The sequence below is a fragment of the Esox lucius genome, chromosome 19 (genome assembly GCF_011004845.1).
Source record: "Esox lucius isolate fEsoLuc1 chromosome 19, fEsoLuc1.pri, whole genome shotgun sequence".
NCBI classification, from domain to species: Eukaryota; Metazoa; Chordata; class Actinopteri; order Esociformes; family Esocidae; genus Esox; species Esox lucius.
In genome coordinates this window covers 5,668,848-5,693,752 of record NC_047587.1, presented here as the reverse complement: position 1 = coordinate 5,693,752, position 24,905 = coordinate 5,668,848, and the positions used below count along the sequence as shown (strand labels likewise).

Here is a 24,905-nt window from a genome sequence, read left to right as displayed (position 1 = left end):
TGACAATGGAGCGTGACAAGTTGGCAGCCTCACCGCTCAGCCAGCACTTCCAAAGGGGCAGTGCCCTGTGCCCAGCTCTTCACCATCCAGCCTGAGTCCATGGCTGCCAGGAACCCGCGGGCTATGCCAGTACCCATGGGCCAGAACGGCTGGAGAGACACACACACAGCACCACGATCAACACCGAGGGAGGATACATACAGGAACCCAAAGTAACGTTTCAATTCTGATTCTTATTAACACGCTTGAGGATATCCGACACTTTCCCTTGATTAACTTGGCAGCTGGTAACGTCCAAAATGCCTTTGGTTACAGAACCTGGTGAGCTGGTTCAGGCCTACAACAAAACAGCTATACGAGTGGCGGACCCTGGCTCCGGTCCAGTAGCCCTCTCACCTCCAGCAGGCTGTCCCCCACCAGAGACACCAGGAGCTTGCGTCCGTGGCGTTGGCGCACCAGCGCGGCGTTCTCCGACGCATACATGCAGGTGAAGTCAAACATGGCCACGTCAGGCTGGCCATAGTGGTTGATGGCAAAGTCCAGCGTGGGCAGCTGGTGGTTGGTGGAGAAGTCTGCGGCCTCGCGGGCATACGACAGCAGGGCTGCTTGGTCCACGTTAGCCCTGGACAGCAGCATCTCTGTGTCTGCATAGTCCTGGAGGAGAGACAGGCATGGACATCGTTAACGGACTGTTTCAGAGATCACCGAGAGGCACTTTCTCCACTGGATGGGTGAGGAGGTGGAGCTGGATTGGTGAGGAGGTGGAGCTGGATGGGTGAGGAGGTGGAGCTGGATGGGTGAGGAGGTGGAGCTCAGATTAGATACACCGTGGGACAGGATGGACTGCTAAAAAAGGGACCAGGAAGTGATTTCCAGTGCTATACAAAGGACATTCCCTGGAAGTTCTGTCTTCTAGTAAACTTATCTAGAAAACATAGCTCTACCTGAACCCCTGAGAACCAAGCAACGTGTGTGCATGGTCCAGTCGTTACCCAGGCGACCGGTTTGGATGTCAGGAGGAGGGATCTCCTAGGCACTGTCCCCTGATGTAAGAGTCTGACCCTCCTGTCTCAGCCAGGCCTTGGGACCTAGTTCACCCAAACCCACTGCTCCGACACGAACTCACACACAGCCCGGCAACCCCTAATTAGGGCTTAGGCAAACTTGGCAGACGTGGGGACGAGGCAACTCAGCGTGAAAACAGCAAGGTCCGAAACGCAGGACACAATGTGAGCCGGGCCCAACTCATCAGGGACCGTCCCTCCCACACTACCGCCCTCCTGAGTGGTGCTGATGAAAACTCTCCGTCGCTACCGATTAAAAACGACACAATCCAATTAGAAATAGGGTAACACTTCCCAATTACACTAATGCCTCCACAGTGAGAGTTAGATGGGGATTGCTAAATGTTGCAAAACACCAACCCCAGAAATGCTTTAATCTCACTGTGAGATAAATTAAGAACTATTTTTCATTGGAACATGAAAGCTGAACCTTTGAGAAGTCCAAAATGTCTCACAAGCTCTTGACTGATTTCCTTTGAAAAGTGCCCAGTCAAAGGGAACCGCCAGGATATGAAATGAAGTGAAAAAGACACAAACTCTCATTAAGTGTGGTTGAGTTGGCGGTTTGTTCATAGCACCATTTTGGCTGGATCCGGCCATTAGGCATGGAGCAGGGAAACACTCACATGCAGAATGACTCCCTTCTCCAGCAGGCTCTGCTTCTTGGCAGTCATCACAAAGTAGTGCGTGTCATCCTTGTAGTACACAATGTTTTCCAGGTCAATTCCTATGGAATCAATAGAAACAAAGTTCTGTTATTTAGGTTTGGCAAACCAATGCCGTAGTCCTGGTTTCAGCCGCTCGTATGGATCCTCCATCCAGTTCCTCTGGTTGTCTTCGTCGGGGGAATGAGGACAACACTGCCAGTAAAACCACCCAGGGGGCAATACTAAAAGGCGTGTATAAACAGCGCCAGCTCAAAATGCAGCCCTCACGGACAGAAATCAAAGTGAGTTGAATTGCGGAACTGGACCACATTTAAAAGCCTGATCAAGTGTTTCTTTGTTTATATTTTCTGTCACCTGCGGATTAACATGCAGATAAAAATAGACAGGCTCAAAGAAAATGCATGAAGCAATGCGACATACAGACATCGTGCAATAGGCCTATGAGCCTCTAGAAGTTTGTAGTACAACGCTTGTTACATAATGTCTCCTCACGGAGCACTAACTGACCGGTTGCTTCCCGGAGGTCCTGGAAGAACTTCTGGTTGAAGATGAAGGCCACGCCGCTGATCTCCTCCACCTTGGCCTCCGCCGTGGTGTTCCGGTTGATGAAGTTGGCCGTGATGGCGATGGCCAGCTTGCCACGAAACTCCTTCCTTCTGAACCCTGTTTGAAGGAGACAGGATGTTAACTTTTGTCCGGGGTCACAGGTCACTATTCAGACGGTCAATGAATAAGCATTCTTTGTTACAGTCGGAAATCGAGGGAACAGTTGGCTTGTATGACAAACTCACACGTTTGTGAAAAGGAAAAGAACCACAGGAGAGAAGAAAGGCTGTGCCGGCAAATATCAACTGAATATCAATGTAACTGCAGTACTTTTTAAATAGCGCAGGTAAGCCTGCAGGCTGAGTATGACTACCAGCTAGGCCTCAAATAAACACCTTCCCCTCCTCTTTTATGTGACCCTGTAAAGAGACAGTGATCTGGGGAGAGGACAGGGGTCAGGGCAGGCCACACGCTACTCTGCTCTCAAAGCTGCTTGTGAGGGCTGTTAGCTCATACAGGAAACAGGCAGCCAATTCACCACTTCCTGCTCTGCTCCAGAGAGAGGCCACAGAGGAGTGCTCCTTGAAGATGGATGAAGTGAAGGAGGACCAAGGAGACTCACATCACACATGCACAACAAAGCAGGACAAAATGGAGAGGGGGAGAGAGAAAGAAAATAGAGAAATAAAGGGGAGGGGGGTTGGATTAGGAAATCAAGCACAGCTGTGTTATTGTGGGCTTCAGGCCTCCTGATGTTTCACACGATGCATCTTCAACCATACATGCTAAAATCTGTGACTTTGCTGTATACCTGCTAGTGTGTTTCTCCTCCCATCCGCCCCAATGATGACATCAAACTCCAACTCATTGACCGGGTGTGTCCTGGGGTGGACTTCAGCCCTCCACCCTATCCCTGAAAAACATAAAGTGGGAAAAACAAGTCAACTTTGCCTTATTCAGTGGACGATTACACTGTTTCCTCTTGAATGCCGATTAGCTGATAGATGATAGCTGATATGAGACCGTGTACAACAGGTGTGACAACACGTTCGACCACTCTAATTGCGTTAGTAACCAGTTTGGAAGAGCAGTAAAGCATCTCAGGGGTTTGAGATCCATTGCCAACAAACCACAGCTAAGCACTGTGTCCAGGCACCCTGCAATACCTTGTGCCTAAAAACGCCATACACCACACCCTTGTTTCTTAGATACCACTGCTTTCAACTAATCAGCATTCGAATTACAACGTTTATTATTTACAAACAAAAAAGACAAAGTTACGTAAAGTACTTTCATTATTATTATCATCACGTGTGTTCATTGGGCATTTAATGTCATGTGACAGGGATCTACAGAGCTGGCAGACAGCGCGGATCTTACGCTCATTCTCCTGGTCCTCCGTGGGCTCGATCAGACCTTTGAACTCCACATTGACATGAATCTCGATTCCCAGGAGCAGGGCCACCTTCAGCAGCATCAGCTGGAGCTGACGAATACCTGCACAGAGCCCAGAAGATTCCAGAATCGGTCAGCTCCAACCACCATAAAAACCTCTATGTTACAACTGTCTTTTAGTCCTGGCAAGTCCCAGAATTCGTCTGTGAAGGCGGGAACCCCTAAATGACAGTCATTGCAAGTAACAGAACAAACAGAGAATGAACGGCAGCTTATGAAGAGCATCATTTATTTGCTTTGGAAGTTTTGGATTTTCTTCTCCTTCAGTTTCCAGAAAAAACATGTCAGTGTCCAGGTATGGACAGCACGGCGATAGCCCTAATGTAGCTTCAAGCCTTGACAGACAACAGATCACAAAGCAAAACGTTAAAGCCGTTTGAGCCTTTTGTAAAATACTTCAATGAAAGTAGGAGACAGAAGTAGGCTGCTTTCATACTCACTGATGTGGTCGATGGCTCCGGCACAGAACTTCCCATAGAACTTTTTGGCCCCGAGGCCCCTGAGATCGTGGATGGTGAAAGGCCACAGGTGTAGCACGTTGTTCCTGGAGAATGCATCTCTCTTCTCCAGCAGCACCACCTTAGCCCCCAGGAAGCCCAACTCAATGGCGGTCCGCAGGCCACATGGTCCTGCCCCGATTATCAGACACTGTGGGGGGAACAGATCTCACTGGAGCTGGCTGATAATGACATATTAAGGCATTACACAATAGTCATACATCAATTACCACAATACATTGTTTTCGACCAGGGCAATAGACCATATAGACCATATATATAATAGTATCTATTACAGAATGCTTAGCGCTCTGAAGCGCTTAGTATAATGATTTTAGAAGTGACCATCACAAAAAGGCCAAGTTACACCGTTGCGTACCTTAGAGTTGACACATGCTCGTCCTTTCTTGTACTCTTTCTGGCTGGCCCTCTTGTCCAGCTTAACCCAGAGAGCCTTGGCCTTCCAGTAGTTGAGCTTGGACTTGAGCTTGTGGTAGAAGACCCGGTACTCGCAGGGCTTGAGGTCCAGGTGGTCACAGAGCTCCTGGAAGGCCTTGAGCGTGCCCTTACAGGTGGAGGCCTGGACGAAGCGATCAAACAGGACGTGGGAAGGGTTTACCCTCTCCCCGGTGGTGGTGAATCCAGCCGGGTCCCCCATGGTCCTCTCTCCCTCTCTGGTGCCTCCGCTCAGGCCCCGGCCGCCGGCTCCAGCACGCAAGCGGCTCCGCTAAGGCCTTTAGCTCCCCACCTCAGGCATCCTCATTCTGTCAGGGGGGAGGGGGGAAGCACAGAGTTATAAAAGGCCTGGATATTTCACTAGGTCGTCGTTAAAACTATCTTTACAAAAAAAAAACTGAACAGAAGTCTGGTTTGAGAATGTCCTGTCTGTCTACATTTTTTATAAAATAAACTAAAATGAAGAGTATTGCATCTTAAATAGGAAATGTATACATTAGCTTGATCAGATTGACATGCCAAACACCAAGAAAAACAAAACATTGATAGGTTTACTGCATTATAAATATTTATGGTTACATATTGCACGGTTTTCCCTTTTATTCATTTGTTTGACCCCCTACCTGACTTTCCCGTTATCAGTGCATCAGTGCCTTTGTCGAGAACTGTATGGTTAAATCTCTGAGGCCAACTATAGCCTCTTTGACTCAAATGCAATGTTTGTTAGCCTAGGTCTTGGAGACGTTTCATGAAAGTGTTGGATGACTGTTTTCTGCTGACTGTGTTTGCTTAATGGCAAGGGCATCTGCAGCCACCCGACCTTAACCCAGTTATCTAGGAATGAGGCCACTGCAACCGGAGACAGGAAGTCCACTGTACACACAAGCCAATCATGAAGCAACAGGGGCACAGTTCTCTATCTGGTACACTCCAGACAACAGACCCCAGTCTAGCAGGAAGCCTTTTCTTCTTTCACCACAAAACACTTCAATCTAAAAGTCCAATTTCCTGTCATTAAGGCTGTGGTGTTTCCGTGGAAATAGGTAGAACATCAGAACAGGAGTAGTCGTGGCCGTCCATTGTGTTCTGCCAATGGAGCATACAGAGCGTTCTAGATGTTCTTGTTCCTCATGCGGCTTAGTGTCAGATGTGGAACGTTTCCTTTGGTATGTCTATACTTCTCAGGACCACAGAACGTTCCCATTAAAACGACCGCAGGTTTTATTCAGACAATCAATGGCGCGAAGAGATATCCCAAAAGGGAGCAGTGTAAAGACAAAACATGAGCAACTCCATTAGGTCAGCGAATGAGGGAGGGGCAAGACCTCGCACAGTCACTCTAGGGTGATTGATTCAAACCCCTTTGCTAAGCGATGAGAATACTGCAGTATGTCTGGTTTACATGTATTCCCCCCCCGCAACCAGGGATGAGCCGGCATCTCTGGGGAGAAGCTCCAGCGGTACAGTATAACACAATCTGTTTCAGCCATCCCTGCATGCTTCAGCAGGCATTAGGCTGGATCACATTACACACCAAACTGACCGCTGGTGAACTAATATGTTATTCCTCTGAATAATGGCAGATTCCCTTGTGATGGGCACAGTTAATCATCAGCTCAGTGTCACAACAATGTTAGGTTTGGGTAAAATGTATCAGACCTTCTCCATTGACTTTTAGGGACATCATTATAAGGTAGTCTTGTGCATCCTGAAGGAGATCCAGGCTGATATTTTCATGTTTTGCAGTAAGTATGAACATGGACGTACAATGAAAGCAATTCCAGTGATTCCAGTAACTGTGTATGACATGTCACAGATTTATTGACCTTCATCAGATTCACAAAGGTCAGAGTTTACCTTAAGTAATATCATATTAGCTTACTTTATTAAGACTAGACATGAAGACAGCCGAATCACCTGCTTACACATGTGAAAAACAAACACACCACCCACGGGTTTCGCACATCACCTGTGAAAAACCGGCTTGTGGAAACACTGTCCTGGCTACAGGAGATGTGGGTATGAGGGTGAGACGGGTACAGGGCTTGTCTCAATGCTGCTTCACAACCTGCCAACTCCTCACCGCTGTCAAAATATCCAGGCCTCGGATTTGGCCAGACCACTCAGCTCGAGAAATGCAGTGCCAGCAGAGGTGGTCTGACTTCAGCGGGCGAGCTCAGGCCGCGAGAGTTCCCCGGATGCTAGTGGACGTTAGACAACTTCACAGCCGGACTGGTTCAGACCCTCCCTTACCTGGGCTAGGAATGAATATACTAGAGTAAGAAACTAGGAAGTGTTTATTACTGGGACTGCCTGGTCATACAAGGTTTGGATCTCTTTACACTAAAAGCAGTGGTAATAGTGCAATGTCAGAGATGTGGGTTTAATTCCCGCAAAGGCCAGTATGAACATGTGCGTACTGACTACTGTAATGTGTTCTGGATAAGAGTGTCTGCAGAATGACACAAATGTAAAGTTATAGACCTCACGTTTAAATAGGAAAAAATTAAATTGACTGCCCACTAGGGTCTATGGACAGTTCTGTTAGGCGTTGGTGTCCTAGCCTACAGTGTGGTTTTGAACCCATCCCCTGCACATCTGCTAAGGCATCAAACAACAACTGAAAAGAGCAGGACATCTAGACAGTTAAGAGACTAAAACAGCAAAACAATAGTTTAAAGTCCTGAGTATACACTGGTGGGCAACATCTATTTACATAAAACAAATGCCGCAATTATTTCAAAGGTTTTCTCACTTATTTTCTTCCCATGCAAGGTTTTCATTCATAACCATCGGTTGCATTCAATTACAGTCATTGCCCAATTCAGAATGAGACCTAAGAGGGCAGAGGAATGTCCCACCAGCTACGGAGACCAAGAAGCAGAGAGAAGAGAACACACTTCCGAGTCCATGTGGACAAAATATCTCAGTCTCCTTAATTTCTCTGGCACAAAAATAGAACTTCTTTGAGGACGACTGGAATTGCACTGAGTCTGAAAGTGAACTTAAGCCGCTCTCCCTGCGGTGGACTCCACACTGACTAATGGCTCACAGGGACTGAAGGATTTATTCCCCAGAAAACCCAAACCGCTAGGTTCTATTCTGGAGCAGGAGACCGGCCATGTTTGTTCTTGAGAGGAGCAAGTAGCAATTTCACCAAGCCAGGAGTGACTCAAGGCCTGGGAAGGGGAGGGTTATTTGCCAGGGTGTCTAAGACAGGCAGTCAACACAGGATATGCCATGTCACCGGTACGCAGTATCCTACAGAGGGCTCCCATATCCGCTTTACAAAGCTACAGTACATCCTCCCAGTCCAGCGACCAGGGAGGACTAGCATTAGACAGGCTAAGGCTAATTAGACACTTACTGTCCACACAACAGGACATGCTGCGAAACGGGTCTCCGTCATGGACGGTACAGATAAAACTCAATAAGCACGAGAAAACCAAATGTTTCTAATGGCAGCGTTGGCCAATGGGAGAGGGCATACACATTAGCTCTTCATGGATAGGGTAGAGCCACACGGTCAGCGTGAGAAAGGCTGGAAGGGGAGGGACGGAAACGGTTTATTCAGAAGGTGTCCTTAATGAGACCAGACCAGTGTTTTTATGGGTAAGAAACAAACGCAGCTACATATAGCGCTTACTGCTTTACATTATTCTCTGCCTCACAAAGCACATCTGTTGTGGCATCTGGACGTATGGCCTGCTCAACCAGGCACACTCAAAAAGCCCTCAGCTCATACTGTAGATACCCAAATTCAATTTACACACAATGCATTTGTCACTTACAGTAATAAGAATTGAAAGTATCTTTAAATACACAGATTCGGAGCAATCGTTGAAAATCCATGCAGTCCTCAATAATTATATTGACGGTACATTAATGTTTCAATCCTGTTTCTGAATTGACTGAAATGAACTGCAACCCTGTCACAGACGAAGACACCCTTAAGTTTGATTTTCTGTCCTTGTGGGGACCTGAGACCTAACCCTGACCCAGAAATACATTTGTCCTAATCCCAAACCCAACCTAAACCACTGACTATATGGGGTAAGATGCCGTTTGCCCACCAGCAACAGAGGTGGAGAGTCAAAATGATCTGGGAGGATAGATGAAAGAAGAATGGTGAACTTGCCCAGTGCCCTCATTCAACAACAGCCCTGCCCAGAGGAGCAGAAGGGATGCCACTTTAAAGGTTGTTCAGGACGCCATCAAAACAAAGCTATCGCAACGCAAGTATGTTAGAATTGTAGATCCAAAATTAAACCCCAGAACTAAAGACTAAACAGCCTCTAGGTTTGGTGGCTCATTCCCAGTGTATACAAACAAAAGGACATGTGATCTTCTGGACAATGACAACTCTGATATGGATAATCTCTTTACCCCTCCTCAACCCGTTCATCAACCTCGGGATCCAGAAGATGACTCCAAGTTTCCACAGTAATGGCAGAACATTACAGGGACAGGTGTGTTCTATTTAAAACTGTCTGCTAGCTGGGATCAGCTGTGCCATCCCATCTGCAGCATCACACAAGCTACAGTGACCCGGACTTTACTCCGTTTGCAGATAATCCGTCAGACAGTGGAATTATGTACTTCAAATTATTTGGAAATCACTTTTTTCCCCACTCTTCCTTGACCTACAGATCAGGGAGGGCAGGGGGGGTCACATCCCCTCTACAGATCAGGGAGGGCAGGGGGCATCACATCCCCTCTACAGATCAGGGAGGGCAGGGCTTCACATCCCCTCTACAGATCAGGGAGGGCAGGGGGGGTCTCATCCCCTCTATAGATGAAGGAGGGCAGGGGTGGTCTCATCCCCTCTATAGATGAAGGAGGGCAGGGGTGGTCACATCCCCTCTATAGATGAAGGAGGGCAGGGGGGGTGGTCACATCCCCTCTATAGATCAAGGAGGGCAGGGGGGGTGGTCACATCCCCTCTATAGATCAAGGAGGGCAGGGGTGGTCACATCCCCTCTACAGATCAGGGAGGGCGGGGGGGCACATCCCCTCTACAGATCAGTTAAAATGAGGATCATGTTGTTTCAAAATGGGTTGATTTAAGGCTATGCAAGGCTATTCTATAGAATCAGATTAAATAACAGGCCTATTTATATAACAAGTAAGAACAATTCAATATCAGTGCTTTTTAACCTCTCACAGTCTCCAACACAAATAGTTTTTTAAACAAAAACAGTTTTTTTCAATACAGAGAGGGAGTTTCAAGACCCTCATGAGACAAATTGGATTGAATTGCAAAAGGAAAACAATACCATATAAATGACTGGGGAGTCATTCCAAAATATGTGGTATACCTTTAAAAGGGAACTAAGAAACAGCAAAGCAAATAAATGAATTCAACTGTTTATCCTACAGTAGAAATAAAAATCTCTTAACAACTCAAATGAGAATATTTAGCATAAAAAAAAGGATTGGGCATTAAAATCATTAGCAATAGGTGCTGTGTAATCAGCTGGTGTCGCCCATATTTTGACTTTGTGGTGTCTTAGAAGTTCTAGAAGTTCAATTACAGCAGCCAGCCAGGCCAGTCAGTCAGCCACCTGGATTAGGCAACCAGTCAGATCTCAGCTCAGACAGAAACACTGCCTCCCTCCCAGCCTTGGAAGGCACCAGGTCTACAGCTGCCAAGGCTTACCAGACAGATGAAGCAATACAAAGAAACAGGCATTTGGTAGTTAAAGTCTTCTCAACACTTGCGGTCTTCACATTTTGCTGCCTTCCAAACAGATTTCAAAAGATATTACATGTATTCTTTCCACTCAACCTATCCCACATTGTCAAGGTGAAAGATTTATTTATTTTTTATTTAGGAAAACTATTGCCACAAAATAAAATAATAAACATTATTGTGTTTTATTATAAACATGTGTTTTATTATAATCATGGTATAAGACGAGTTTCAAATATCTAACTTATGATTATTATGAAAATTCTGGTCCAGGCCAACCAACAGCTCAAACAGCCTTAGCACAACATTCATAATGTTTGTTAAAGGGGCTATATGTAAGGTTTTTACTGTACAACTGGCATAAATACAAGCCAAAATTACCAACAGACATCCGCTGTTAATGTTTAAAGTTTATGTTTCAAATAATATTTTTCTAAAGGAATTATCCAAATGCCTGAGATACTCCAAATGTAAACGTTCTTGCCGGTCAGTATATCAGTTTGCATTGACTTGTTATCCCGTTATACTGGTTTTAGACTCAGTACCATCCTTCCCATCCTAAAACACCCTGGACTAGATGGTACTATACCGGTCAGTACCATCCTTCCCATCCTAACCCACCCTGGACTAGGTAGTACTATACCGGTCAGTACCATCCTTCCCATCCTAACCCACCCTGGACTAGATAGTACTATACCGGTCAGTACCATCCTTCCCATCCTAACCCACCCTGGACTAGATAGTACCATGCCGGTCTCGTTCGGTAAGGGAAGACGAGGAGGAGACAAGTGGTGTTGTTGTTAAGAGGCGGGATTCTACACAGTGCCCCTTTAATCCGTAAGACAAATAAATAATAATGTAATCCTGTTTTCTGGCAACAACATCTGAAGAGGTGTGAAGACTTTCACCATCCAGTTTCCATACAGACAAAATGTAGAGTTGGACAGGAGCAAATAGAGGACAGAGAACCACAAAAATCAGCCGTTGTCTGGTTGAAATTATATCATACAGTATGCCATAAATCCCTTTGTTTACATGCCCCTAGAGAGTTCAATATTTCACTGTTTTAAAACATTTGCATACTTAATAGCCGTAGTAGAGTGGTTGGCAGCGTATCTCCAGTAAGTCGTTTGATTAGATCCCTAGCATGGCAAATCTGAAACCTGAGGTAAACCAAGCACTAGTGAGTAGATTCAAACTAGGTAGATTCATTGTATCTGAGGCCTAGTTGTGTCAACAGTAGAATGGTGGAGTGGAATAGTACAAAGCCTCAGATAAGCAACATGTTTTTTCTTTATCATTAACACATACAACACAGGCTGTTCCAGGATACTCCACAAACCACCAGCAAGTACATTACAACACAGACTGTTAGTTTCCATCCTAGAAACTCCATTCACTCAGCGGCCTTACGTTGGCCGTGTGAAATTTGAAACAGCATGTGGAAAGGATTCCTGTACGCTTCACTCATCTCCCTCCATTTCGACTAAGACTTATGAAGGACAGGTTGGAGGTCCGCACATGAACAGAAGCTAGGGCACCTGCATTCCGTAACACAGCCCAAACGTAACTGCTTCTGAAGTGGTTGTGAACACGAAAGTGGAGCTCTCTGCACTTTGCTCCACTGCCCGTTTCAGATTTTACAAAGCCAATGTTCTGACTTACAAGACACAGCTAACAACCAGATATTTGGCTGCTGAAGATAACCACAACTGTGCAGTAAATTACCCAAAACGGATGGTCAGCGGACATTATGTTCCCACTGCTCTGTGACATTCCGTGCGTATCAGGATGAACTGCAAAGTTTGGGGATGTCAAAATCCTTGGTGAATTTGTGGTTGTTAACCCAGAGCCAAATGTGTCTTCTGCTGCCACGAATATGAATTTATAAGCAAGAGATCATGAAAGCAGCTGTTGACAACATACCGCTCAGTTGCAAAACTGCGGGGGAATAAATAACTCACAGCAAATTTACAGTGAGCCATGGGAAACTTAAATGACAAGATACATTTCAGTCTGGCTCAAGTATGAACAAATGTCCTGCATTACAAATATAATGGCAAAGGAACAATGCATTATTCTGTTTCAAAAGTAACAGTAACAAAAGTAAAATAAATGACTCCTTCCAGTGGTGTTGAACCCCTGCCACAACACGGTATTATCATGGTTGGTCCTTGGACAAACACATGCCAGACAGTCCCGGGACACAAGCCCTAATCTGGTAGGTTACAGCACATGTACACACGCATACGGACACACGTACATTAATCCCACTGCTTCGGAGGAGCCGCTGAACGGAAGCATCAGATGGATCCACGGCAGGTCTTGGGAGAGACGGGAGACAACAGATAAAGATGGCCGCCCTCCAGCCTGGTGCCTCCAGAGCCCAGTACCTCCATGGCCAGGGGAAGCACTGTGACCTGCATCAGGGCCTGTACACGGCATATACAGCCAGAGAACACTGGTCTCCTCAAAAAAAACAGAACATCTTGGGACGGGCCAACGTTCAGTCATCACTGGAGAAAGACGGAACACTTGGAGGACTTCATGAAGCCAGGAGTAAGCGGATTCCAGAAAACTTTTCAGGAGGAAAAAAGATTTTTCAGTCTGAGCAAACATTGGAATGAGCTCTTGACATGTCATTAAGGAGTTGGCTTCACTCAAAGAGTAGACACAGAAGACCCTGGCGACGTTTGGCCCCTTCTCATAAATCAATGGGGAAATCTCCTCTCAGCACTTTACCTAAGGGGCAGTAAAGTGTTGAGCTTCTCATGAAAAACCCCCAGGCCAACACCAGGCCCAGCCAACTGGGCCAAGATGGTTAGAGGTGAGAAAGGAAATTGTTTTCCTGCCTTCCATTGCTCATAAGGGTAGGATACTTGCTGTGCTGCCAGCTCCACGCAGCAACAACTGGGCCATAGGAAGAGAGGCTTTCCTGTGTGAATTGGGCAGCGCGGCTGTCCGTTTATTCAATGGGAAGGTAACCAAACCCCTGCACTGTGCAGGGCCATGAAACAAGCTGATAGCTTTAGCTGAAAGCATGAAAACAGATTCCTCCTGAATCAACCTTTAATCCCAAACTGATTTCAGGGGCTGCTGGTGCAAGTTAAATGAATGCTTGGTCAGACATGCAGCGGGGAAGCCAGCCAGTAACAAGGGCACTTTTTGGTTCATTCATTTTTTTTGTAAAAAATTATTTGAGCCCCTATATGTTTGCCCACTGACAAAGAAATTATCAGTCTATCATTTTAATGACAGGTTTATTTGAACAGTGAGAGACAGAATAACAACAAAAGAATCCAGAAAAACATGTAAAGAAAACACGAAAAACACCAGTGTATTTAGAGGAAAACAATTACTCCTGTCCCCATCTCTCTGACTGCCTGCTACTGGTACAAATACTGGCATTCCAGACATCTGTCTCTAAGGAAGTGAGGACCAGGACGAGGCGTCGCTAAGGAAGTGAGCACCAGGACAAGGCGTGAGTGGACTGGCGGAACTGCATCACTGCCTCTCGAATGTGTCCTTCGGGTGTGCAGCAGGGGACAGTGGGTCAGATGTGGCTGGGAGTCCCCGGGGGAAGGTTATCTCTGAGCGACACCATGGTGGGCCACCCACACAGCCCTGTGAGGAAGGAGGGATGGGCCTTCGAAAGGACAAGTCTGCTATTCTAACAAGCAGGGAAAGTTCTGTTCACTTGTTCCATTTTGTTCTTCTATCTAGGTAAAGGTGATGGGACTCAGGGGCACCTTATAAATAAAGACAGTGAATGTGAAATACAACGTGATCTCCAGACAGGTTTATTAGAAGAGGGGGGTCTTAGGACAGGGAGGTGTGTGTTGGGAGTAATTGTTACAGTCTGCATTATACCCTGATTGATCGGGAAAAGGGTTATCTTGCAACAAAGAACTCAAACTGAAAACGGTTAACAGAAAAAGGTTTTGGCCGTATGAGTTTTGAAAGGTTCTGCCTGAAGCTTAAAGGGTCCACTGGCTGGTTAATACACTCAGGGCTGTCAACGATCCCAGGCTCTCAGTGTAGAGGCATGGTATATTACCCATCTAGACTAGTGTTCATAGTTTGTATTGGTTAGATACCAAAAACACACTAAGTGGTGTAGTCTATATCATATTCAAGCAAGGCACTGACAAAAGAGCCTAATGACACAGGGCATTCTGGATGTCATTCCAACGGCCTGTGGAATCCTTTCACTGACAGTACAGTTCTATGTCCCTGCATTTGAACGGTGTTACATCCCAAGCTCACATACTACAAGGTTATATTGACCGTAAGAAAAGCCTGCAATAACCGTTGGCAACTAGCGCGTTGGCACAGAAAAATGAAATATGTGATAATAAAGAACGGAGTACAGTAGGGGTACTTTTAGCTCTGCTTCTATTTTATGTATTGTCATTTACAGCAACGACCTGAAAATATGTTCACCTGTCCAGGATCCTGTTCAGAAAAGTACAAAAAAGATACTGAAAAAAGCCCACATTACATGTATGTCTGGTTTTCACACAGGTCAACAAAAAAACAGCACGCCTGGAAAAGTTCAAAGGTTCACTTCTGACTAAGGAAGACTTGTCATACTGACCCAGCCCTGACCCACAGATCAAAAAGACTGATGCTAAATCAGAACTGTGGATGTTTCTGACCTGTTTTATTTGATTTCATGTTTTAAATCACGATTAACAAATCCATTTACTGGCACAGCTATCGCAACCTTGTTGACGTAATCAAATACAAATGTGTTCAGGTATACTCCTTAAGTCCGCGGCAAGATAAACACTTCAGTTAAAGAGGCCCTCATGAGATGTATGTATTCAGTGATGAGTAGCAGGATCAATGAAACATCTGGAAAATGACATGCACGTTTAGTCAAAGCGACGACTTAAGCTAGCGTACAAGCATTACATTACACTAACAGGCTTCACTACCGACTAACCAAAAACATGTAAAGAACAAGTGACGGGATAAGTTAAACTTCCATTCAGAACAACATCATTAATAGACTACCATTCTGGTGGTTGGACGAGACTATGTTAGTGTTCCCTGACATCATTCGTTATTGCTGACACATTAACTCAGTGGTAGGCTGGTTTTACAAGGTGTGTCTACGAGCCAAGGGAGAGTGTTGAATCAACACTCTTGGAATAACGGCCGAGTCTGACCTCATTGGAACACTCCACGGATTTGAAATAAAAAGATGGCAGATTACTCAATAAACTCCTGAGGTAGCCGTTACAAAACATAACATTAACCCAAACAGTTAGTCCACCAGCATAGCACTGGGCATCCAAGCAGATACATATCCTTTTAAGGCAAACCAAACACACTGGACCAGGTCCATTGTGTCGGTTAGGGAGTGCGTTTGGAACTGGCAACAGGCTATAAAGGGCATTCATGAGCAGTCAAGTCAACATTCTTTTCAGGGAAAATATGACAGTTACTTCCAGCTGTTCTCCACGGAAGGAGTTCACTTGACACACTCTTTTTCACCTCCCTGGTGTTTCTGTCCATATCCCAGACGGTCACTTTGTACCGCTACAGAGGTCACAGGAACACGTCGCCGAGCCTGAAGCCCATGAGTGTTGCTGCTTTTCTGTGCTATCTGGCATTTCATGCATTCACCTGAAGTACTGAGTCCGCGTCATTACATGTTTATAAGGCTTAGAATGCATACCAGCATTAGCCCTCTTCTGGTCCGATGCCTGGAGATGACAGGCCTTGGTGGAGGCAACACGATTAGCAAAACATTTAGCAAGAGAAATGAGTAGACTACTACTGTTGCCCGTTCCATCCAATCAGCTGGACGTTCTGCTGAATCAGCCTGCAGCCTTGCCTCATCTCGGGTTGACCTCTAGGGAAAGGGACCTGGAGACCCACACCAGTACAGATCAGACGGGCATGGGTGGGCTAGGTCAACAACTATAGCAGTAACCACATTATAAACACTGCCCAGAAACAGTTGAGCATATCCTAGAACATCAGTACACTTAGACACAAAGGGCATGGCAGAAATGCAACATAATGAAATCAATCATTAAAATCAATGATGTAGGATAAAAGCACTGGATTACTCTGCCAAGAAGAAGTAAGCCCATTTGTCCACAGAATAAAATGTCTGTCAGATCAAGACCTTATCACTTTAGCCACAGACTGGACCTTCTAATGGTTGCAACGCATTTTGATTAGATGAGACGAGGCGCACTAACGCTGAAGCAGAGCTAGAAATGTCGATGTGGCTCGGAAGCATTTTGAATGTAAAGCCAGAATACTGTGCTAGTCCTTTCATTTTTGGACTTAATTTATTCTCGACTCATTGACATACATGCATCAATAAGCTTAATTAAACAGTCATACCTCATCAGTTTGTTTACACTACTGTTTATTAACGTACACAACAACATAAACGTAATCAAACTCTGTCAAGCCACAAAGCACAGTCAAAACTATACACTATTCCTTGCATCAAAAGCTCAATGTATAGAGTAGATGCAGTTCACCAGCCCCATCTCTAAGCTTTTTAGCAAAACAGGGCCAGCGGGAACCAAGGATTTTAGCATGAACTTTCAAATACGCAAGACATTTTCAAAGACATTTTCTGCCCACATTTCCACATCATTGGACATGCGTTTGAGTGAGAGGCATGGAAGACAGAGGCGACCAGGCAACCTGTGCTGATTAGTGTGGGACGCAACAGTCTTGAAAGTGGTTAAGACATTGTGCAGTTGGGGCATATTTGCATTTGAGAACAATATTTTTTTTAAATAAAAGATGTGTTTTGTTCAGGCATTCATCGAATCAATCAATCAAATGTATTTATAAAGCCCTTTTTACAACAGCAGCTGTCACAAAGTGCTTTTACAGAAACACCCGGCCTTAAACCCCAAGGAGCAAACAACAGTAGTGTTGAATTTCAGTGTTTGGGACAAGCAAGTTTGGAAAAAGGGGATAAAAATGTGACGATTTAATAGCAGTTGGCGTGAATTCAAACCAGCGAGGCAGTAGAAAACATGCACACCTGCATCAGAATTATTTATAGCCTGTTTTTCCTCTCAATCACAATACCGAATTGGAACGTATGGCCTTGCCTTAGATATACATCATATATATGTTAATCAACCAGGAAGTATTCCCCCACACCTAGGCACATGGAGGAGAACGTTTTCACCAGCCAAAAAAATAAATGAGCTTGCAGGCACTGGCCTATTATGGGGAGTCAAGGATAGTGAAGAATACAGTAGCTTTAACCTAGTCCAATAAAAACCCGGCATGCAAACTCAGCTCAGGTACTTATTTTCTGCCTGAATACGTTAGGTTAGTCACAGAGAGATGTGTACGTCCTGATGATTGGTCCTATCTGGGTCAGATGGAGTCAAGTACAGTACATTGGACTTATGTTGCTGACATGGGTTTACACTCATTAAACCCAGGTCAAAGTAAAAGTAAAGAAGTCTCGCAAAACAATGGCACATCAGTCAAACAGTTTGACAATGGCAGATCTTCCACTGAAGCATTGATTGACAGTATACATTGTGACAGTTTGGTCAAACATTGAATAATGCAGTCAGGATTGTTCAAGACCTCCCATTCATTCTGGGTAGCCTTGTATAGCTGTAGGTTTTCCTCATGTCCATAATATCCAGTGGAGCAGCTTCATTCGGTTGTTGACGTGGATTTCCATAACGTGCTGAGTCAACTGGATATTCCTAGCTTTGACCACCAAACGACTAACAATCAACATAAGAAAGAAGACTCCCTCTTCGCTTCATAGTCTTAAGCACTAGACATTATGTACACTGTACCAAAACAAGGGTAACATCAATGTCATGACCGTATACATGTTCAGTCCCACAGATAACTATTATTGTAATCTTATGTGAATTAGATGAGGAAAAGATTCATTCACGCTCTATAACAATAAATAAAACGGCAAAGCTCTGTTCTATAACATATTACATTTAATGTAGAATAAGACATGCACCTACAGTAAGATGATAAAACCCCAATTACTTACTGTCTGTAAAGCGTAGGCTACAGTAGTTATCGCAATAGACTAATTCAAAAATATTTTATCTGTCATGTCTTTACACTGCAAACAAAAACTGCACTACCGGTTGAACAACGAATTATTATTATTATTTCTTAACCAAATGCACGCCAAGATAGCAAACATTCTCAGGAAACGATAAGAGGTACATATGTAAATTAGTTGTTTTAAAAATAAATAAATAAACGACCAAGCGTAACATTCCGAAACGTGCAAAAATCGTAGCCTACTTACCTCACGTTACAGGGTCTCAGAAAATGGACACTCTTAAAGAATCCACGAATAAAAAACACTTATTAGCTTTGGTCCATATGGTTATAGAAACCATCCGTAGATCAGGAAAATATAGTCCATAGCGATTAGTAGTGCCGTTTCGCCATTGTGCCGGGTAATGTATGTTTTATAGGCTAAAGCTTGTTTGGGCACATTCAGCTATTCAACGAAGAGGCGCAACTTGAAAACTGACAGAGGGAGAGGGCGAGCGCACGGACACGTCGTAAAGGGGGGACGTCAACCTTCAGAATAGCAGATCTTTCGAAATCAGTCTATTTTACCAAAGGTGACAATTAAATAAATTAAAACACTATCTATAAAAACGAGATTGATCTTATCGAAGAAAATGCCTGGCATTGCGTGATAAAACTCGGAATGCCAAGACGACCGCAACGACAAAACCCCCTAAGTGAGCATGTTGTAACTCAGTTTAATCCGATTGGATTCTTCGAACGTGACGCTGGGTTCAGAGGCAGTCCATAGACCGAAACGTCCATTGAGAGGTCTTGTGTTTTCTGCTGTCTGATAATATCTCGTCAGCTTTACGAAGAATTGCGATGTTTCCCTACCTAGTTTAGAAGTCTTAAGTTGTTATATACTTTGGTAAAACGTGTGCGTTTGTGTGTTTCAGGCTCTTTGTCTATCTGTCCACGTGATTCTGTAGGTGTCTGTATGCCTGTTAGGGTTACCAACATCAGAAGTAGGTGAGGCGCTCTACTAAATGATTATATCATATTGTCACGTAGCCTAGTCCCAACTGATATAGGCAGGGACAGTTTAGCAACCTGTGTGAAGCACAAAGAACTGCAATGGTTTTTCTTGCTTAACCTTAAACTTTAGAGGAGAAAAGGCTGAGCAATGCAATGCCTCTCATTAAACTAAGATTACAGTTTGAGAAAATGATAGGTTTCCCACTTGATCATTTTCATTTGGCTAGACGTCACACGAAAGGCCCCAAGCAACTAAACTTCACAGGCAAAAATAAATATTGTCACTGTAACACTACTCCTGGTTTAATGAAGGATCAAAGGAAATATAATGAATTTTCAATGATTTAATCTTACTGTGCCAGATCAAACACAAAGGCCTCCATGTGATCAGAGGATTCCCTAAAGAGCATCAAACCAACAGGACATCAAGCAACACCCATACACTCAGATTTCCTCATGTACATTAAAGTGTTGCAACTGGTCTTAGGAAAAGGTCAATGACATGCTAGTGATGACTAGCTCCTAATAAGAAACTCATCGACATGAAAGTTGTGTTGCTAAGCTAATGTACAAATGTCCATGAAGAACAGATGTGTATAACACTGTGACAGATCCAAACTGGTTGAGATTAAACCTAGATAAACCATTCAGAAATAGAACAATATCTGTTCTAACTTGAGTGTTCAGGGGGACTGTGTGGAGCTGTGAGTCCCCAGAAACCTAAGTGTCTTGTTATGCTGCCAGGAGTTGCCCCTATCACCCTCACTCACACACACACACACAAGTTTGTATGGCTATCCTCATGGGGACCAGAAAATTGAAATTGCATGCTCCCTTGCCCTAATCTTAACCCAAAACCTAACCTAACCTTAACCTCAATAAAGTAACATTTATGCCTAAACTTTACCAACAACACCTGGACCTTAAAGAAACCCCAATTCTAACTCTAAAATTAATTGTAAGTTTGACCCTAAACCTAAACCCTGAGCCGGAAACTGACTTTTGCATCATGGGGACTGGCAAAAGGTTTTTTCTGGTTTTACTATACTCATGGGGATATCTGGTCCCCATGAGTTTAGTTAGACCTAAAACACACACACAAACACACACACATACTGTGATGTCCATAACAACACACACAGACACACACACTAATACTTTTCTAGACATTTAGACTCTAGGTCCTAGCAAGGCTAACCTAACATCTAGGGCAGCAGGATAGCCTAGTGGTCCAGTAAATCCAAAGGTTGCTACTATCTACTGTAATCAGCGAAGAGGAAAAACCAAGTTGTCCCTGAGTTGTTGTGTTGTGTGATACTATATCTATTGTGTGATACTGTTTGTGTTGTATGAAACTGTGTTGTATGAAACTGTTTGTGTTGTGTGATACTGTTTGTGTTGTATGAAACTGTGTTGTATGAAACTGTTTGTGTTGTGTGATACTGTTTGTGTTGTATGAAACTGTGTTGTATGAAACTGTTTGTGTTGTGTGATACTGTTTGTGTTGTATGAAACTGTGTTGTATGAAACTGTTTGTGTTGTGTGATACTGTTTGTGTTGTATGAAACTGTGTTGTATGAAACTGTTTGTGTTGTGTGATACTGTTTGTGTTGTATGAAACTGTGTTGTATGAAACTGTTTGTGTTGTGTGATATTGTTTGTGTGGTATGATATTGTTTGTGTTGTATGATATTGTTTGTGTTGTGTGATACTGTTCGTGTTGTATGATATTGTTTGTGTTGTATGATATTGTTTGTGTTGTGTGATAATGTTTGTGTTGTATGATATTGTTTGTGTTGTGTGATAATGTTTGTGTTGTGTGATAATGTTTGTGTTGTATGATATTGTTTGTGTTGTGTGATAATGTTTGTGTTGTATGATATTGTTTGTGTTGTGTGATAATGTTTGTGTTGTATGATATTGTTTGTGTTGTATGCCTTGTGGGATCCAGCAGTTACAACTGTTGACCCCACCATATGTACACATATATACACATATTTACATACATATATATACACATACATACATATATATATGTGAGATAAAAAAGTATTTGATCCCCTGCTGATTTTGTACGTTTGCCCACTGACAAAGAAATGATCAGTCTATAATTTTAATGGTATGTTTATTTGAACAGTGAGAGACAGAATTACAACAAAAAAAACCTGAAAAACAAATGTAAAGACTTTTTATAAATTGATTTGCATTTTAATGAGTGAAATAAATATTTGATCCCCTCTCGATCAGAAAGATTGGGATTAGGAGGATTAGGAGGTGGGATTAGGGGGACACTCTTGTAGGGAGTGCTCCTAATCTCAGTTTGTTACCTGTATAAAAGACACCTGTCCACAGAAGCAATCAATCAATCAGATTCCAAACTCTCCACCATGGCCAAGACCAAAGAGCTGTCCAAGGATGTCAGGGACAAGATTGTAGACCTACACAAGGCTGGAATGGGCTACAAGACCATCGCCAAGAAGCTTGGTGAGAAGGTGACAACAGTTGGTGCGATTATTTGCTAATGGAAGAAACGCAAAAGAACTGTCAATCTCCCTCGGTCTGGGGCTCCATGCAAGATCTCACCTCGTGGAGTTGCAGTTATCATGAGAATGGTGAGGAATCAGCCCAGAACTACACGGGAGGATATTGTCAATGATTTCAAGGCAGCTGGGAGCATAGTCACCAAGAATACAATTGGTAACACACTACGCTGTGAAGGACTGAAATCCTGCAGCGCCCGCAAGGTCCCCCTGCTCAAGAAAGCACATGTACAGGCCTGTCTGAAGTTTGCCAATGAACATCTGAATGATTCAGAGAAGAACTGGGTGAAAGTGTTGTGGTCAGATGAGACCAAAATCAAGCAATTTGGCATCAACTCACCATGTTTGGAGGAGGAACTAGCCAGTCTCCAGACCATAATCCCATAGAAAATCTGTGGAGGGAGCTGAAGGTTCCAGTTGCCAAACGTCAGCCTCGAAACCTTAATGACTTGGAGAAGATCTGCAAAGAGGAGTGGGACAAAATCCCTCCTGAGATGTGTGCAAACCTGGTGGCCAACTACAAGAAACGTCAGACCTCTGTGATTGCCAACAAGGGTTTTACCACCAAGAACTTAGTCATGTTTTACAGAGGGGTTGAATACTTATTTCACTCATTAAAATGCAAATCAATTTATAACATTCTTGACGTGTTTTTCTGGATTTATTGTTGTTATTCTTTCTCTCACTCTTCAAATAAACCTACTATTACAATTATAGACTGATCATTTCTTTGTCACTGGGCAAACGTACAAAATCAACAGGGGATCAAATAATATTTTCCCTCACTGTATATATGTATATACAGTATCTAACAAAAGTGAGTACACCCCTCACATTTTTGTAAATATTTGAGTATATCTTTTCATGTGACAACACTGAAGAAATGACACTTTGCTACAATGTAAAGTAGTGAGTGTCCAGCTTGTATAACAGAGTAAATATGCTGTCCCCGCAAAATAACTCAACACACAGAGTTGAGTGTGTTACAGTGTGCCACAAGGCAACAAAGAAAAAAATGAACTGACCCCTGTTCAAAAGTCTGCATACGCTTAGTTCTTAATATTGTGTATTACATTCTTAATACTGTGTATTACATTCTTAATACTGTGTATTACATTCTTAATACTGTGTATTACATTCTTAATACTGTGTATTACATTCTTAATACTGTGTATTACATTCTTAATACTGTGTATTAAGAATGTATGCCCCCTTTAGCATCAGTGACAGCATGCAGTCTTTTGTAATAGTTGTCTGTGAGGCCCCGAATTCTTCAAGTGTTATAGGTCTTCTTGGCAAAATGCCTCCAGGTCATGCAAATCTTTGGTTGTCTTGCATGAACCACACATTTGAAAACTCTCTAGGGTGGCTCGATGATATTAAGGTCAGGAGACTGTAATGGCTCCAGAACCTTTTTCTGCTGTAAGCACTGGAGAGTCAACTTGGCCTTGTGCTTAGGGTCATTGTCGTGCTGGAAAGTCCAAGAGCGTCCCATGTGCATCATTCGTCCAGAAGAATGTAAATTGTCTGCCAGTATTTTCTGATAATGTGCTGCATTCATTTTCCATACATTTTCACAAGATTCCCCATGCCTTTAGCGCTCCATGCTTCACAGTGGGGATGGTATTCTGTTCACTATAGGCCTTGTTGACCCCTCTCCAAACATATTGCTTTTGGTTGTGACCATAAAACTCTATTTTGGTCTCATCACTCCAAATTACATAATTGCATATTGTAACTAGGCTTTTTTGTGGCACTGGCACAGTAAAGGCTTCTTTCTTGCAACTCTGGCAACATCGTCGTATTGTGCTCTTTGAAACAACCCCACAGTCTTTTTCCAGAGCACCCTGTAATTCTCCTGAGGTTACCTGTGGGTTTTTCTTTGTATCCTGAACAATTCTTCTGGCAGTATTGGCTGAAATCTTTCTTGGTCTACCTGACCTTAGCTTGATATCAAGAGATCCCTGAATATTCCACTTTCTAATTAGTGATTGAACAGAAATGACTGGCATTCGAAAGGCTTTGGATATCATTTTATATCCATTACCCTGTTACGCAGGTCTTTTGACAGTTGTTTTCTGCTCCCCATGGCTCAGTATCTAGCCTGCTCAGTGCATCCACATGAGAGCTAATAAACTCATTGACTATTTATAAACAGACACTGATTGTTATTTAAAAAGCCACAGGTGTGGGAAATTCACCTTTAATTGTCATGTTCACCTGTGTGTGTCACCTTGTGTGTCTGTAACTAGGCCAAACGTTCAAGGGTATGTAAACTTTTGATCAGGGCCATTTGGATGATTTCTGTTATCATCATGATTTAAAAAGGAGCCAAACAACTATGTGATAATAAATGGCTTCATATGATCAATCTCAATAAATAATGTTTATTTATTTGCATGATCAGTCATATTTTCTAAGTCAGTGCTAAAATTTCACAATTTCTGCCAGGGTATGCAAACTTATGAGCACAACTATATACATATACACATATATAAATACATATATACACATATACCCATACGTATATATACATATACACATATACATGCATATATACATACATACCTACATATATATATATGTATATATTATGGCTGCTCGGTGTAGTCTAAGGTTTTCATGGGTTCAAATCCAGAGGACTGGATTTGAACCCTTTGTTTCTCCCTTCCCCTGTCTTCCATCTTCTATCTTTTATCTCCTATCTCCCAACTTCTATCACCTATCATCCATTTCCTATCTTCTATCTCCTATATTCTATCTTCTATCTCCTAAATTCAATCTTCTATCTCCTATATTCTATCTTCTTTCTCCTGTCTCCCATCTTCTATCACCTATCTTCTATCTTCTGTCTTCTTTCTTCTGTCTTCTCTTTCTTTTCAACCCTGTTCAATCTGTTCAATAAAATAGCTCAACAATTTAAAAGGAGTGGCACTGTCTCACGCCTT

At 43.4% G+C, this 24,905-nt stretch overlaps 1 protein-coding gene across 13 annotated transcripts in view; it reads right to left on the bottom strand.

Moving 5' to 3' along the window:
- mical3a (microtubule associated monooxygenase, calponin and LIM domain containing 3a) overlaps window positions 1-19,102 on the bottom strand; it is a 69,020-nt gene extending 49,918 nt beyond the window's left edge. For 3 of the 13 annotated variants that reach the window (XM_034288256.1, XM_029115125.2, XM_029115115.2), the window contains exons 1-9: window positions 18,669-19,088; window positions 4,610-4,994; window positions 4,174-4,381; window positions 3,659-3,775; window positions 3,090-3,191; window positions 2,240-2,395; window positions 1,691-1,791; window positions 397-654; window positions 34-149 (exon numbers count right to left, since the gene is read on the bottom strand). In XM_034288256.1, the coding sequence (XP_034144147.1) occupies window positions 34-149; window positions 397-654; window positions 1,691-1,791; window positions 2,240-2,395; window positions 3,090-3,191; window positions 3,659-3,775; window positions 4,174-4,381; window positions 4,610-4,888 (1,337 nt within the window). In that variant the 5' untranslated portion in view covers window positions 4,889-4,994; window positions 18,669-19,088. Of the gene's footprint in view, window positions 1-33; window positions 150-396; window positions 655-1,690; window positions 1,792-2,239; window positions 2,396-3,089; window positions 3,192-3,658; window positions 3,776-4,173; window positions 4,382-4,609; window positions 4,995-18,668 lie in introns of all 13 variants that reach the window. The other 10 variants (XM_034288253.1, XM_034288254.1, XM_034288255.1 and 7 more) reach the window with 8 other exon arrangements.
- Window positions 19,103-24,905: the final 5,803 nt, after the last annotated feature.